This window comes from Eutrigla gurnardus (genome assembly GCF_963514095.1).
Source record: "Eutrigla gurnardus genome assembly, chromosome: 15".
NCBI classification, from domain to species: domain Eukaryota; kingdom Metazoa; phylum Chordata; class Actinopteri; order Perciformes; family Triglidae; genus Eutrigla; species Eutrigla gurnardus.
Genome location: NC_139938.1, coordinates 5333484 through 5348479, shown reverse-complemented (window position 1 = coordinate 5348479; position 14996 = coordinate 5333484). Strand labels below are relative to the sequence as shown.

General features: G+C 42.8%; 1 protein-coding gene across 13 annotated transcripts in view; it reads left to right on the top strand.

Moving 5' to 3' along the window:
- Positions 1-14996, top strand: part of LOC311026336 (unconventional myosin-XVIIIa-like) — a 62220-nt gene that overhangs the window by 31266 nt on the left and 15958 nt on the right. For 12 of the 13 annotated variants that reach the window (XM_084029840.1, XM_084029839.1, XM_084029841.1 and 9 more), the window contains 14 exons: positions 730-795; positions 2172-2300; positions 8373-8516; positions 8708-8797; positions 8968-9087; positions 9192-9306; positions 10440-10567; positions 10776-10930; positions 12031-12154; positions 12299-12499; positions 12794-12904; positions 13390-13494; positions 13672-13818; positions 14013-14126. In XM_084029840.1, coding sequence (XP_083885966.1) covers positions 730-795; positions 2172-2300; positions 8373-8516; positions 8708-8797; positions 8968-9087; positions 9192-9306; positions 10440-10567; positions 10776-10930; positions 12031-12154; positions 12299-12499; positions 12794-12904; positions 13390-13494; positions 13672-13818; positions 14013-14126 — 1749 coding nt within the window. The remainder of the gene's footprint in view (positions 1-729; positions 796-2171; positions 2301-8372; positions 8517-8707; positions 8798-8967; positions 9088-9191; positions 9307-10439; positions 10568-10775; positions 10931-12030; positions 12155-12298; positions 12500-12793; positions 12905-13389; positions 13495-13671; positions 13819-14012; positions 14127-14996) is intronic. The other variant, XM_084029843.1, reaches the window with a different exon arrangement.

The window sequence follows — 14996 nt, the reverse complement described above, 5'->3', positions numbered from 1 at the left end:
AATATTGATCGGGCATTGGTCGTGTGCAGGAGAAGCCCTGGTTGAAGTGCAGTGGGGAGAAAATAAATACAAAAGATGGTTTCTAGAGAGAGAGAGAGAGAGAGAGAGAGAGAGAGAGAGAGAGAGAGAGAGAGAGAAAATGGGGTTAAGGGAGAGAAAAGCTTTTTTCCCCTGTGTCCATGTTTTGTGGCTGAGTTTCTGTGGAAACGCTGGCAAACAAAAGCCCCTCAGTGCTCGTGGCAAACCTCTCCTGGTGTAATCTAGATGTGGTCTTTCAGGCTGGGGCTCAAGTAGAGAGAGGCTGCTGAGACAACAATACACCTACAGTATACAGGCTGCTAGATGGACAACAGGAGGCTCCAGGCTGTCTGATGGTGTACCTCTGCTTCGGCTCTATGTGTTCAAAGCTGCAAGAGGGCCAAGACCATCAGGGGGGGTCGTGAGGAATATGCCAGGAGCAGGTGGATTATGGACTAGTTGTAATTGGTTTGTGGTTGGGAGGAGCCAAACTTTCCCCTTGCTTACTCACTTACTTTCAAAACAAAATCCAGCCGGGAATGGATGTGAGAGAAGAGGGGGAAAGTGCACTGTACCATTAGTTCAGCATGGCAACTTAAGGGAAACGTGGACTACTGAAGTGTTGCTGTGTCAGTAGAAGATCCCAGTGGATCCAGCAGTTGAAAGACTAAGTGTGTGCGTTTGTCTGTGTACATGTGTGCCTTTACCCAGGCTGTGGAGGAGCTACTGGAGTCCTTGGACTTGGAGAAGAGCAGCTACCACATGGGTCTCAGTAGGGTGAGTAATGCCACCACATCCCGTACAACTAAACAGCTTCATCATGATTGAATAAACCTTTGCTGTGAATCACTGCCAGTTTCAAGCCCCTTAAAAATCCAAGCACACAGCTGCAGTACAAAGGATCTTTTTTATCCTTGAATTTTTTTTTTTTTTTTTACTAAAAAAGTGAGTCTTTCACGTCTGTCCCTCCTTGAGATTTGTTTGTCATCCTTTTTTGGAAAGTCGCCAAGCCTGGCCCCTCCTTCCAGTCGTGAAGCCCAGAGGCATTTCTCTACCCTGCCTGACCGCAATTCTCTCTTTTTCAGGTCATTAGAGCAAATTCTCACTACTGATGGCCATCTTTGTTTTTTCCCCATGACCGTTGTAAAGTAATCACAGTAAACACTTCCTGGCACACTGCGGTCTAATCCTATCAGCTGGAAAGTGGCCATCAGCCAAGGAGGAAATCAAAGCAATAATGTAGAAAACAGCGGAACTTGTGCTCCCCGTTATGTGCGCGGTGCAGGTTTCTTTTAAGACACATGAAGAATGGTTCGGTGGCGGCTTCGCATGGAGCCACACTTTGGAGTGTGAAATGGGCTCAGACGTAGACACAGTCGGCCGTTCCGCAAAGCATTCCAGTGGCATCCTAGCAACCTGTCTCACTTGCATGCAAACTACACCAACCCCATGCAACCTTACAGCAGTGGAATCACGGCTTTTGATAGCTATTAGAGATAGCCGCACATCTAAAAACGGCACGTCTATAGACATTGTAGAAATATGCCTCTGATGATGACAAATAGCTTCCGCTCAAACCCCACGGAGTAATATTCACTGATTTCATTGAATGCATCACTCCTCCCTACTGGTTTGCAGATCCTCCTCCTAAAGCTGCTCCATCATTTCTACCTTGTGCTCTGTTACCAAATCACATATGGATTTGGTAATCTTTAAAACATTGGGACTTGCTTAGAGAGATCTTGGATGGAGACAGTCCATCATCCATCTATTTTAATAGCTTGCTGCCATCATATCTGCCTAATCCCTCTGAGCCATAGACAGGCCGTGACGTGATCTGCTTTATTGTATGTTTACCTGTGTTTTACCTTTGACCTAGATTAGAAACAGACAAGGCTGATTGTCCGAGATAATAACTTAATTCAGCTTTCTCACTTAGATAAGACTCACTTGTCCATGGATTACATTACCTCGTATTGATTTACTGCTTCAGTGCACTTCATCACTTTTAAACTCAGTTCTGTTTAGATTTCGCTTTGAAACACTGCCTCTTAATCGAATTTCCCCCCCTGGCTAAAATAAGCATTACATTATCTCTCAATAATTGTATCTGTTGCTTATAAGTCTGTTTGATTTTATGTGTGTGTTTCTAGTTGTTTTTCAGAGCTGGCACCTTGGCTAAGCTGGAGGAACAGAGGGATGAGCAGACCAAGCGTAATCTCACCTTGTTCCAAGCTTCCTGTAGGGGCTACCTGGCACGGCAAGGCTTCAAGAAGAGGAAGGTAGGCGAGGCGTCACTTGTGTCACCTAGACTGAATCATCCGTCACGTGTTTCATCCGGATGAGAGAAAAACAAAAGTATTTACCTTAATTTATGGCAAGTCACAAATGCAAAAATAAATGTAATACTTGCAAAAGAGGACAAAGTAATAGTCAGGGTTAATTTAGCTGCTAAGCTCTGTGGCCTTGATAGAGAGGCCTTGTTCCCTAGGACTCCACCAGGGGTTGAAAGCTCTTTGAGTAGATTCAACCTGCCTTGCTGTAAATCAACACATTACAGATGTGTTCTTGAAATCTATTGCCCTTACCCCCTTTATCTCGTTTTCTGTAATCCATCCAAGCCCCTCTCCCAATGGGATATTTGATAGTGACATGTCCATTTGTGTTGGATTTGATCAAACTACTCCCCTTAAATTCAGCCTTATCAAACAAACCGCTGACTCACACACCCATCTACTCCACCCATCTTCCATTTTTCTCCCAGTATGTGATGGGTCCATCTCTCTGGACCTCATACATGTCCTCTTGTGATGTATGGAGCCCTGGAGTGCTTCTCTCTCTCTGTGATTACTATTTAAGTGAATGTGCTGCTTCAGCTGGCTAGTGATGAACCAGCAGAAACAGAATCAACATTGCTGTTCTCCATCCAGTGTGACATGCTGTTAGTGAGTCAATATCTTGTATATGATGCCGGTACAACTATGAAATTTTCACGTTTGCTATATGGTAAATCAATATGACCTTTTTATATCACTGCATATCCAGCTCGTTTGTTTTAAGTAAAAAGACTAATGGATGTTGGTTGAAAATTGGGGAACTGAGAGAGGCCAATGTATTTTCTTTATTAAGTTCATAGGTCATTATTCACAGAGTGAAGCAGGCTAAGAGCCTGGTGCTTCATAATCTGGGAGAACTTGAAGTAAATCAACAGCGAGGAACCATTTACAATTGCTAGGCAACTGTGCAATTACAACAGTCATTAACAAAGAGACAGTTTTCCCCCATGTGTTCCCTATCCCCTGCAAATGCATCTATAATGGAAAGATAGGTTCATTTTATCTTGTTATTTTACTGCTCTTAAACTCAAAGCAGGTTGGCTAGGTAGTAGGGCTGGGAATCGATCCGAATTTCCTGGATCGATCCGATTCCGATTCATAAGGTCACGATCCGATTCGATCCACGATTCGATCCGATTCGATTCGATATCGATCTATTTACAGACATAATGCAAATAAATACTGTCCCATAGACAAAACAGCTCCATGTGTTTGTGATTGTATCTGTGTACGTGTAAGAGGGACACAGAGAGAGAAGAGTCAAGAATCAAGTATTTATTTTAGACAAAAATCCAAGTATTATTTGAAATTTAAGTAACATATCCATGGCAGAATTAAAACAATGACCTGAACTAAACAACAATGACCAAATAAAATATAAATAAATTAAAATCAAGTGGCCCTCTATATTAGAAAACTACAAGAACCCCTGTACCCAGTCTTTGACAACCAGAGACTTGTGAAATGCCAGAGAGAGAGAGAGAGAGAGAGAGAGAGAGAGAGAGAGAGAGAGAGAGAGAGAGAGAGAGCTTTCTCTTCGCTTGAACTTAAGTTTTGGTGGACCCGGACTGGCAGAGCGCAGCCGCTCAGTCCGGCTCCGCGCGTCAACACCGCCGCCGCATGAATGACGGCGCACTTGACCGACGCAGAGGAAACACTTCGCCGCTTCACGGGATCGGAGTCAGCGGAGCCTTCATTCCAGAAGGTGATTTTAGTGGTGCTGCTTCAGCCATCTCGCTAGCTTAAGTTTCGGTTTCGTTTAGCCGGCACTCGCTTTTTATAGTGCGCCTTGCGCGGCAAAGAAAATAGTGCCTTTAGTCACCTGGAAAAGATCGATCCAGACATTTTTGGATCGATATCGTGCTTTTTGAGCGTGAATCGATATCGGATCGCGGATCGATTTTTTGAACACAGCCCTACTAGGTAGCATTCAATTATGAATGTGAGTGAATGTGACCGCAGATTCTATCGTAGTCAGAGCTATATGATAGCTGATCTAGTCTAGAGACTTATTTACTCTATGCACGTAACGTTCATGGTCATACCTAGTTTTTTCAAGTCAATTCTTATGTATATTATTTTACAGAGAATCAGATGATGCCCCATTGTCATGTCTGTATGATACATATGAAGCTACGTTAGCACAAACACAGTGAGGAAAACAATTAGCCAGGTTGTGTCCAAAGGTAATAAAGTCACGTAAAGATTGGGTTTTTGTTTAGCTTCAGCAAACAAGATGTAACTTGTTTACAAGTGACCATTAGAAGTACTAGTTGGTGTATTTTATTACCTTTGGACATACTCAGCATTTATAACTAAGGATACTAATTTACAATGTAGTTAAATTAGTCTTTCAGGCTGATATATGTCTTATGCTTCTAATCATAAGGAAACCTCCCGGCCTGAAAAGTGAAGCAAATTCTGCCGTGAACGTGCATTTCCTCTACTGGCCATCAGGGGGTGACTGTATAGAGTCTGATTGTATAGAAGTCTATGAGAATACCCTACTTCTCATTTAATTTATTATCTCAGTGAATCTGAGTTTCAGTCACTAGTTTTAAGTTTTCTTCAATAGAGGATAAAGAAGGTTATGTTTTAGGGCATGGCTAGCTTTTGGTTGACAGGTCGTTACTACAGCGTTGTTAGATTTGGGAGTTATCTTGGTTTTCGTCTTATTTTAACTCGTTCACAGTGATTTCAGTCAATAATAGTTAATTGTAACATATTGGTTACCTATAAATGTCTTATCCAACATTCACTTGTACTAAGCTTCGTCCCTCTTTTGTGCCTTTGAGCCCAAAACTAATATAGCCACGGCAAAAATGCCATACATAAGGATTCATAGTGGCAGTCCAGAAACCAATGGGTGACGTCATGTTGTATAAAATCTCTGTTCTACATATACAGTATGTAGCCCAATCTGATTCAGTATCGGGTGCAGCTTATTGCTGGTATTCAGTGCATTGGAATAGTCCAATCATGCATTCTTAAATCCCGGCTTTCTAATAATAGAATGATTTGACAAGTCATATAGAGCCCTTTAAAAATGTAAATCTAGGCTTTTGCCATTATTAGGTTGGTATCTGCGGTCAAGTGTCAGGCTGAGATGTAATGAAATCAGAAATGAGGAGCAGTGCCAAGTCTAGTTTGATTCCCTTAGCTTTCCCCATATCAATTGTTATATTATGTGGTATACCATCTCTTCTTGCAATGACTTCCCGAAGGAATCTCACTCTGTTTATATTGATTAAATTAGTCGACGCCAGAAAAATGGAACTGAAGCAGGACTGTGGAGTGATTTTATCCCTTCTCAATGATTTACAGACTGTGTTTCTGTTCATCCATCCATCCATTGTTTGTAACAGCTTATCCTATTCAGGGTCGCGGGGGAGCTGATCCCAGCTGACATACAGCGAAGGCACGGTTCACCCCGACACACAACTATTCACGCTCACATTCACACCTACGGGGCAATTAAGTTTCAACAAAACCTGCATGTTTTTTTTTTCGGACTGTGGGAGGAAGCCGGAGAACCCGGAGAACACCCACGCCGTCATGAGGAGAACATGCAAACCCGGCACCTTCTTGCTGTGAGGTGACCACATGCTGTTCAATCTTAGAATAATCATCACATAATATCGTCCATTCTTGCCTTTGGCGTTATGCTGTTATCCCTTTGTGAATATTGATAGGGCTCCATTGCCTCTTGCACGGTTTGAAGTATCCAGTTTTAGCAGTACAGTTGATGATACTTTGCCTCTGGAACAGTGCGGACGAGTTCTGGGGAAGCCTCATCGACACTTGCTGGTTGATGTATATGGATGTGACAGACAGTCACAAGCTCCCTTGATTGATGTTTCCTGGCATGTTAACCTTGTGAAGCTGTGCCAAGCCCATGTGACATTAAATGACAAAACCATAATTTTTCTTGTTTTTTTCCCCCCTCTTTCAACTGTCAGCTGCTTCCTCAAGGGGACAACCTGACATTTTAAAAGTCTGTTATTTTGCCTCAGCAGGCACTCACTGCACTCAGAGGTTTGTCCTTCAGGTACCCTACAATTTTGTTGTACGTTATTTGCATTGAAATCAATGTAAAGCAGCAATCATAAACTGGCTTTAGCCTAATATCATGTTTATATATACTACTTTGTATACAGTGCTCATAGAAATATATGTAGATTTATCAGACGGGGATACGGGTTATCTCTTTCATTTGAAACATGCAAACCCACAGTTCCGTACGAGAGAAACATGATTACCTCCGACTGCAGAGACTTGGATATGCTCTGCATCCATATTTGTAGTGTGTAGACATTACATATTTTAGTAACCAGCTAGTAATATACCCAGGAATTCAAAAGGTTGGAATCACTTGTTATGTTTTTTCCTTTTTTCTTTAATCAATGTGATTTTAACAGAGATAAAAAAGGGATTCTTTACATTCACACTCCAGAGTTTTACCAAGAAAACCACCACATTTTGTATGATTCGGCCCCCTTCCCAACAAGCTGGCATGACATGGAATTAATGGCTTCGTTGGGCCGTCTAGGTTCATATGATACCATTATAATCCCTTTAGCTTTAAGACTTAGATGGCTACAGCAACTAAAGACAGTAAAGTTGTCAGGTCTCACAGGGTCAGCAAGGCATTATTTCATGTTGAAGAAATCCTCAAAAACTGAGCATAGAAGTGTTTGCTTTAGAAGTGGGATCAAAATGACATCAGGCGGTGCTGCAGTAATATATCGCAGCGCTCAGTGCAGACATGCCTGCTTTCATACACATGCACACACACTACCACACATTTTTAACTCCAATGGAAATGTAGAACATTGAGGAAGAAAATGGAAACACGCTTTATTCCTAATCTTGGCTCACAACCCTAATTCCGATCAAACCGTCTCACAGCTGTCACACCCTCCTAATGTGATGTGAATACCAACACGTTTATCCACGGGGTTCATGTAGTATAATCTTTTGTTTGTGTTCTATTCACTTTAAACTAAATATGACAAGTGAGACCTGTTTAAATTTTCTGTCAGACATTCGCTGCATTTTTCTCCACGTTAAGGCTTTCACTGTGTGACAAATCCTAATTGGTCATAGAGAGTACCTTCAGGGCAAAATGTACCTGATGCCGAGAATTGCGTTGCTCTAATTGGGTTTGCCCATAATCTGCTGCTGCTGGAGAGCCTCATGCATAAGCAGCATGGAAATCGTGTAATACTTGGAATTAGCTGCCAACATGTTTGATTTAATTAATCAAAAAATTGCTTCCAGCCTTGGAACACAGAAACTCTCCAGAGAAGGATGGCAAGTTCTGGTTTAGCTGCGAGAACCGAGACATAAGAACGAGGAGTGAAATACTTTTCAAATATTGTTGGCGAGGATGATGGCAACGGTAGATGAGCTCTGTAAAACATTTATTCCAGTGAGTGATTAAGATTTGCCCTATTTTCTGGCATTGTTTCATGTGTCATTTTGATTGCTGTGCATGACATTATGTCTTTCGGCATTTAACACCATGTACTGAACACAGTGCAGGAGGAAAACTATTATTATCACGATGATAATATGACTTCAATGATAAGTTAAGTTGGAATGTCACCACACATTGATTACTCGGATGCAGTGACAGGAAACAAATCAGTTTCTGGAAATGAAAAAGTGATGTGGGAGACGACCATCACCTTTAAAAGCTTCAAAGCATGTGGCGAGGAAATATGACCCCCGAATACATTAAATCTGGATTCCTAATGGCAGAGAGTGATGGGTGAGGGTAAGCACTTATATAGTTAATTTGATCATCGTGGCTGACATAGACATAACACATATTTACATCCCGGTTGATTATTTCTCCCTCTTTCTGTCATGTTATGTTTTTTTCCATGGTATTACTCAGAATTTGTTTTTGGGCCTGAAGTTACAAATGGTTGAGAATCTTTTTCACTAAAACAAGCACTTGTTTCCCCGGATGCGTTCCTCTCTGGTGACTGCTTTTCACTGTGTGTGTTTTAGATTCAGGATCTAGCAATCCGTTGCCTCCAGAAAAACATCAAGAAGAACCGCGGCGTGAAGGACTGGCAATGGTGGAAGCTCTTCACCACAGTGCAGCCCCTCATTAAGGTCCAGCTCACCGAGGAGCAGATGCGAGGCAAAGACGTGAGGAGGCTTTTCTGTGTGCTGCACCCCGACCAATAGATCCCCACTAGTCCACTTCAAAGAGGCACAACGTGCCACTGCAGCATGACCCTTGCTGTTATTCACTTTTGATGTTTCTTGTAATGCATAATATTCAGAGTTTTACCTGTTGCATTACACATAACCCATATATGCTCCATTCCGTGCTCTAGGAGGAGATACAGCAGCAGAAATCGAAGCTCGAGAGGGTGGAGAAAGAGCGGAATGAGCTGAGACTGAACACAGATCGATTGGAGAGCAGGGTGGGTCCCTTCGCCTGTGGCAATGCATGCTGGGTGGATGGTGTTTAAAATCGGCAGTGGAGTTAAACTCTTTCATTTCTCACTTGTACAACAACGGTGGTGAGTATTTTGTAGTTTTGTTTAACACCCTGTCTGTGTGTGTGTGTGTGTGTGTGTGTGTTTACATCCAGATCTCAGACTTGTCGGCAGAACTGGCTGACGAGAGAAGCACCAGCGAGTCAGCAACCCAATTGCTGGAAAGTGAAACGTCAGAGAGACTCCGCCTGCAGAAGGAAATGAAGGATCTACAGGCACATACAAACTGACACACATTGTAGTATTGAAAAAACAAACAATGTCAGTGTGACAAATCAGCTCATCTTTTTTGATTGGTGTGCAAATGTGTGCATTGCAGGCTAAGTTTGAGGCCATGAAGAAACAATTTGAATCCCAGGAGATGGAGGTGATGGAAGCTCGGCTCATGAAAACATCAGAGCTCAACGGGGAGATGGACGATGACGACGATGCCGGTAAGTTGAGCAACAAACTGCTGGCTGTCATTGAACATTTTTTTCTCTCTCTTTGGAATCACAATCTCGGTCATCAGTTTTCAATTCCCTAATGAATTGTCCCGTGTGATATTTGCAGCAGCGTGCCAAGGCCTGCCTAATGGGCATGTCAGCTCAGGGCAGAAGCATCATTCTCTGAACACTCACACCAGCATTATGTGCACAGTTTTAAAAACCTCCCTTGTAACTATTAATTAATAGTAATTGTAGCTGCGGGAATTAGCGGCTTTGTTCGGCAGGAGACATGGCAGTGAAACTTGGTCACATCTTGCATAATGCTATTAAGAGTATTTCCCAAGTTTGGGATTTACCGCTAGGGGATTACGATGTTCGCTCCCAGGCATACAACTCATGCCTGTTGCTGATTGGTCTCCACCTGCTGGGGGAGAGAGCTTTACTCGGGGAGCATATTGTCCATTTGTCTCTGTGCTCCAACCCCCCTTCATCCCACCTCAGCAGACAAGCCATTATAGAGCATATCAGAATTCTTAGATGAATGAGAAAATAATCGTTGGGATCAGAGCCGGTGGCCCTGCAAGTTGTCATTATGCTATATATATGCTAATGAGCCGCACTGATGGAGGAGCCGGTGTTGGTACGTGAAGGAGAAATGGACAGCCTCTAAAATGATAAAGCTTGGAAATGAACCTGAACCTGAATATCTGACTGGCCGCTGTTATAGTTCCGATAGCCTCTGACAGCTCCAGAAATAGGGTCGGCTAAGAACTGTGGAAAGTGCCACTTAGACGTGTCCTTCTCTAACTACTATTGTGGTGTGCTTTGAATTCTTACCTTGGGTTTATCCAAGATTAGAGCTGAAAAGCAAAGTCTGCTTTGTAGTTTCCTGTCAAAAGTTTTTGCCCTTTTAAGGTCGGGATTGGATGAAAGGCGTTTTATATCCTGAAAGATTATTTTATTTTGGTTCTTGAGTCTGATAAGGATCTCAGCCAGTACAGTGCGGTCCATAATCCACAGCATCCATCATTTCTGAGCTTTTGAACCTTTCCATCTGTATGCCCTGCGAGACCTGATTAAAGGCAGGAGACACCCAAATGTCAGACAGACATTTTAGGAATTGTTTGTGTTTCCTCCAGGAGGCGAGTGGCGGATAAAATACAACCGAGCCATTCGTGAAATGGACTTCACTAAAAAGAAACTCCAGCAGGAGTTTGATGAGAAGCTGGAGACGGAGCAGCAGAGCAAAAGACATCTTGAGAGAAGGGCAAGACACCTTTGTTATAATCACAAATCATTAAAGTAATCAAGTCTATTATAATGTTTGGTTATTACTCGGTTGTCGCCACTTATGTTTATGTAATATTTATAAATATCAGCATCGGACTGTCAGAAAAGAATAATACAAATGTTGTGTGTTTGTTTGCATGGTTTGTGTGTGTGTGTGTGTGTGTGTGTGTGTGTGCACGCTGCAGCTGGCTGAGTTGCAGAAAGATAATGAGGATGTGCAGCGCTCTGTGCAGCTGCTGAAGAAGAAGTGCCAGAAACTGACGGCGGAGCTGCAGGACACCAAGCTTCACCTGGAGGGCCTGCACAGCCGCAACCATGATCTGGAGAAGAAACAGAGGAGGTCAGTTTCTTGGTTTTACCTATTTTATCCATCTGTCCTCGTTTCTTTCATGAACACAAATTACAGACAACATATCGCTCCTTTATCCTTGAGAAACCAGAAGACACTCAGACCAACACGGCAGAACACTAACATTTTCTTTCATTTGACTGAGATGTTCTGTAATCTGTGGAATTGCATTAGCTGAGAAAATGACTCAGACTTTAAGCACTTGAGAAGCTATCGCTGTGGCAGAATGTGATCTCTCCCCTGTGGCTAATTGAAGATGCTCTGCGGGTGAAATTATTTTCAGCTGCGCTTCAGAGAGAAAAACAGGGAATTACAACGAGCTGACAGCATGAAACACTTAGCTGTTAAGTTCACTAACCATAAGTGTTTCTGCCCCAGACAATTGAAGAAAGCATTTTGCACATTATTACAAGCCAATTTTAAATTGATGGCTAATGGAAGGAGATAACAGCTGAGGCTAAAATAAAGGTAATGCTGAACGGATTCTGTGTCCAGGGCAGAATAAGTATCGGGATTTAGTGTTAGATATTGAGTTAGATGACTCATTATTTCAGAATGTTCATACGCAGCTATTTATGATCACAATGATGAACAAGTTTTATCCACTACATCTCTGTTAGCCGTCAGCGAATCGGCACCATGTAAATACTGTAAGAAGTTGGCTTAGTCACTGTTACTTCACCCATTGGTTGGAGGACTGCAGTTCATGAGCCCCGAGCTGCAACTGGAAGTGACAAAAGATAGATTAGTACAACCAAATGCTGAATAAGAGACATTTGTAGGTGAACAAAATATTATTACTTTCATGAACTGGAAACACACTGAAAGAGTGAAACTTCCAGACCCTAAATATACCCTTCTTTATCATCTATTGTACTCTAAATGGGACCATGATGTATTATCTGAACATAGAGATTGAGACCATAAACTCATGTTTCCAACTTTTACTAACATTTTGCCACCTGATTTGTGCTTATTGTGTAATTGCAAAAATACAGGTTGCTATGTTGCTCAACTGTTAACCCTAGAGAACCCGAATCTCGTGATCAATCAACATTTTACTGAGCTGCGTGTTTGTATGTGGGTTCCAGGTTTGACCTGGAGCAGAACCAGGCTCAGGCTGAGGTACAAAGAGAAAGGAGCCAGAGGGAGAAGCTGGCTCGAGAGAAAGACTTAATGACTGGTGAGATCTTTAACCTCCGCCAGCAGCTGCAGGTAAGCCATTTTACACGGCACTACACACTTCAAACGTACCCTGATATCCTCTCTCAGGGACTACGCGTCTGGTCTCTCTGCTCTCTACTTGACATAACTGGGCTGGTCCAGATGTGCGCTTTACTGTATCTCTTCTGCCTGCAGGACAAGGACATTGAAATGTGCACCGCAAATATGAAGGTGCAGCAGCTGGAGGCAGAGCTACAGGATCTGTCCTCCCAGGAGTCGAAGGATGAAGCCTCACTGTCCAAGATCAAGAAGCAGCTTCGCGACCTCGAGGCCAAGGTGAAAGACCAGGAGGAGGAGCTGGATGAACAGGCTGGAACCATCCAGATGCTGGAGCAGGTATGGCGTGGTGAAATATTTGAGATTTTGCTTCTTAAAGCTGCATGTCAAGCTATTCAGGGTTTCAAGCGCCAAATTGTAAGTATTTAAGTCCTATTACTCAACAAAAAACTGAGTTTGAACATAATATCATTCAAAAGTACCATCATGCTTGTTCAAGAAATGATTTCGTCTGCCTCTCAAAAATGAGGGGCAGACAAAGATGGTAGAAATCTAATTTTGGAACAAACCCAAGATTCTAGTTTTTGCCTTTTTTTCTTTCCCTGTTCTGTGTGTGTCCTCATCTACACTCAGGCTAAGCTGAGACTTGAGATGGAGATGGAGAGGCAGCGGCAGAGCCACTCCAAAGATATTGAGAGTAAGGATGAAGAGGTAGAGGAGATCCGACATTCGTGCAGTAAGAAGGTGGGTGCCGCTCTCTATCTTGAACAGCAAATTGATCAGACCTGGTCAAGGCAGCACTGAGAAACAAACACTATTCACAATTTTAATTAATTTTACTTTACTAAAGATCCATGCAACTTATTTCATGTTCACATTTGCTGTCCCTCGTTTTAAAGAAATAGGGAGTATTCATCATTTTAAAGCACAGCGTAAGCTAAAAATCTTACATCCACCTAATGCAGTACATGCATATTAATAACAAAATATCAGATACAATCATAGCACTTGTATCTGTATGAAAAATCTAAACTGAAATATCAGATTTTCAAATCTATGCTGACGGAGTCTGGCAGAGGCTAGTGGATCTGCTCAGGGGGGGACCCATTTGTCTTTGACGTGTGAGAGCAGCCGCGTCAAACAGGATGGTCGATGGTGTGTTACGTCTGACTTTGTTTATCACTGATCATCTGTTGTGCGGGCTGACACGCTGTTCGCGTGTCCTGCAGCTCAAACAGATGGAGGTGCAGCTGGAGGAGGAGTATGAAGACAAGCAGAAAGTGTTGCGCGAGAGAAGAGAGCTGGAGTCCAAACTGCTGAACGCTCAGGACCAGGTAATTCCATCTACTCCGCCTCTGGTCTCTGTCAGCGCCGTTAAGTGTGTGCAATTTAGTGTGCACCACCGCTTTCTGCAACTGCCTTTGAGTCTGGAGAGGTGCTGGGGGACTTTGAAGGGGGGATAAAAAGGGAGTGTAACAATGCTGGTTAGAAAGGTGTGTTTTGTGATTCAGGTGAGCCAGAGGGATGTGGAGACTGAGAAGAGGTTGAAGAAAGACCTGAAGAGAACCAAAGTCCTTCTGGCTGATGCACAGATTATGCTGGACCACCTGAAGAGTAACGCACCCAGCAAGAGGGAGATCGCCCAGCTCAAAAATCAAGTATGCCCCCCTGTTGAACACCGCTTAAAAAAACACACACACACTTTTTGAACGTGTCTGGTCTCAGAGTATAATTATACAGGTTGATTAATCCACATTCTGCTACATATCTGGGCTAGATCCTTGATCTTGGCCTACTAATGTTTGTTCCTCACCTCCTCCCCGGTACTTTTCCATCCTCCTGTTTCTCACAGCTGGAGGAGTCAGAGTTCACTTCCGCGGCAGCAGTTAAAGCTCGAAAGGGCATGGAGATTGAAATAGAGGACTTGCATATCCAAATGGAAGATGTGGTCAAAGCTAAGATGTCGGTGAGTTTTCACATCCTGTGGGTGCAACTTACTAGTAAAGTTGAACTGCACTATTTGGGTTCCAATTATTCCCTCGAGTAGACCTGAATGGCAATCAGTTCTGCCACTGTTCCTAACATAGTATGTGTGAATATTTTAACACATTTAGAGAAAGGGAAATACACCTAACCTTTTCAGCTCACAAAGAGGAAACAGATTTTGTGATTAAAATGGAATAGTTTATGTAAATGTTTCTATACCGTTCTTTTGAGGAGCAAAACAACAAACAATGTTAATTAATGGAGGACTTTGCCTCTCAAGCTTCCACTCTTAAAAATGCAGAAGGGCTTTAACATTAATATGCACGCATCATCAATCCGTGGAAGGATATTAAAATAATGAATGCCCTTTGGCATATATCTGATTTCAACATTTTTGCACTAATGGATAAATAAGCTTTGTTGAATGTTTTTTTTTTTTTCCTCTCTCCATCTGCTCATTAATGGCTGTCTCATGAGAGTACTGCCTGCATGTCAGAATCGTAGACTGAGGATGTTTGTGTCTCTGGGGATAACACACAGAGTGCTGTGTGCCTGTGCGTTGCTTGTTAATTGCTGCATTTATGGCAGGGAAAGGTCTGGTAAATGTCTCAGATTAGAGAATGCATATCGAGTCCCCCTCCCCTTCCACCTTGCGAACACAGAGGATGAACTCTAAACAGGACATCTCCAGTATGCTGCACTGGCTGCACTTTTCCCTGCCTAAATGAGCCAATTGATTATCTCCAATTGGTCTCATCCTTCAGCCAGAGCCCCCGATCCAGATTGTGTTTCATCGCCGTCAGATGACATTCCAGGACTGCCACGGCCTGGCCAGCTAATGACCATTTAT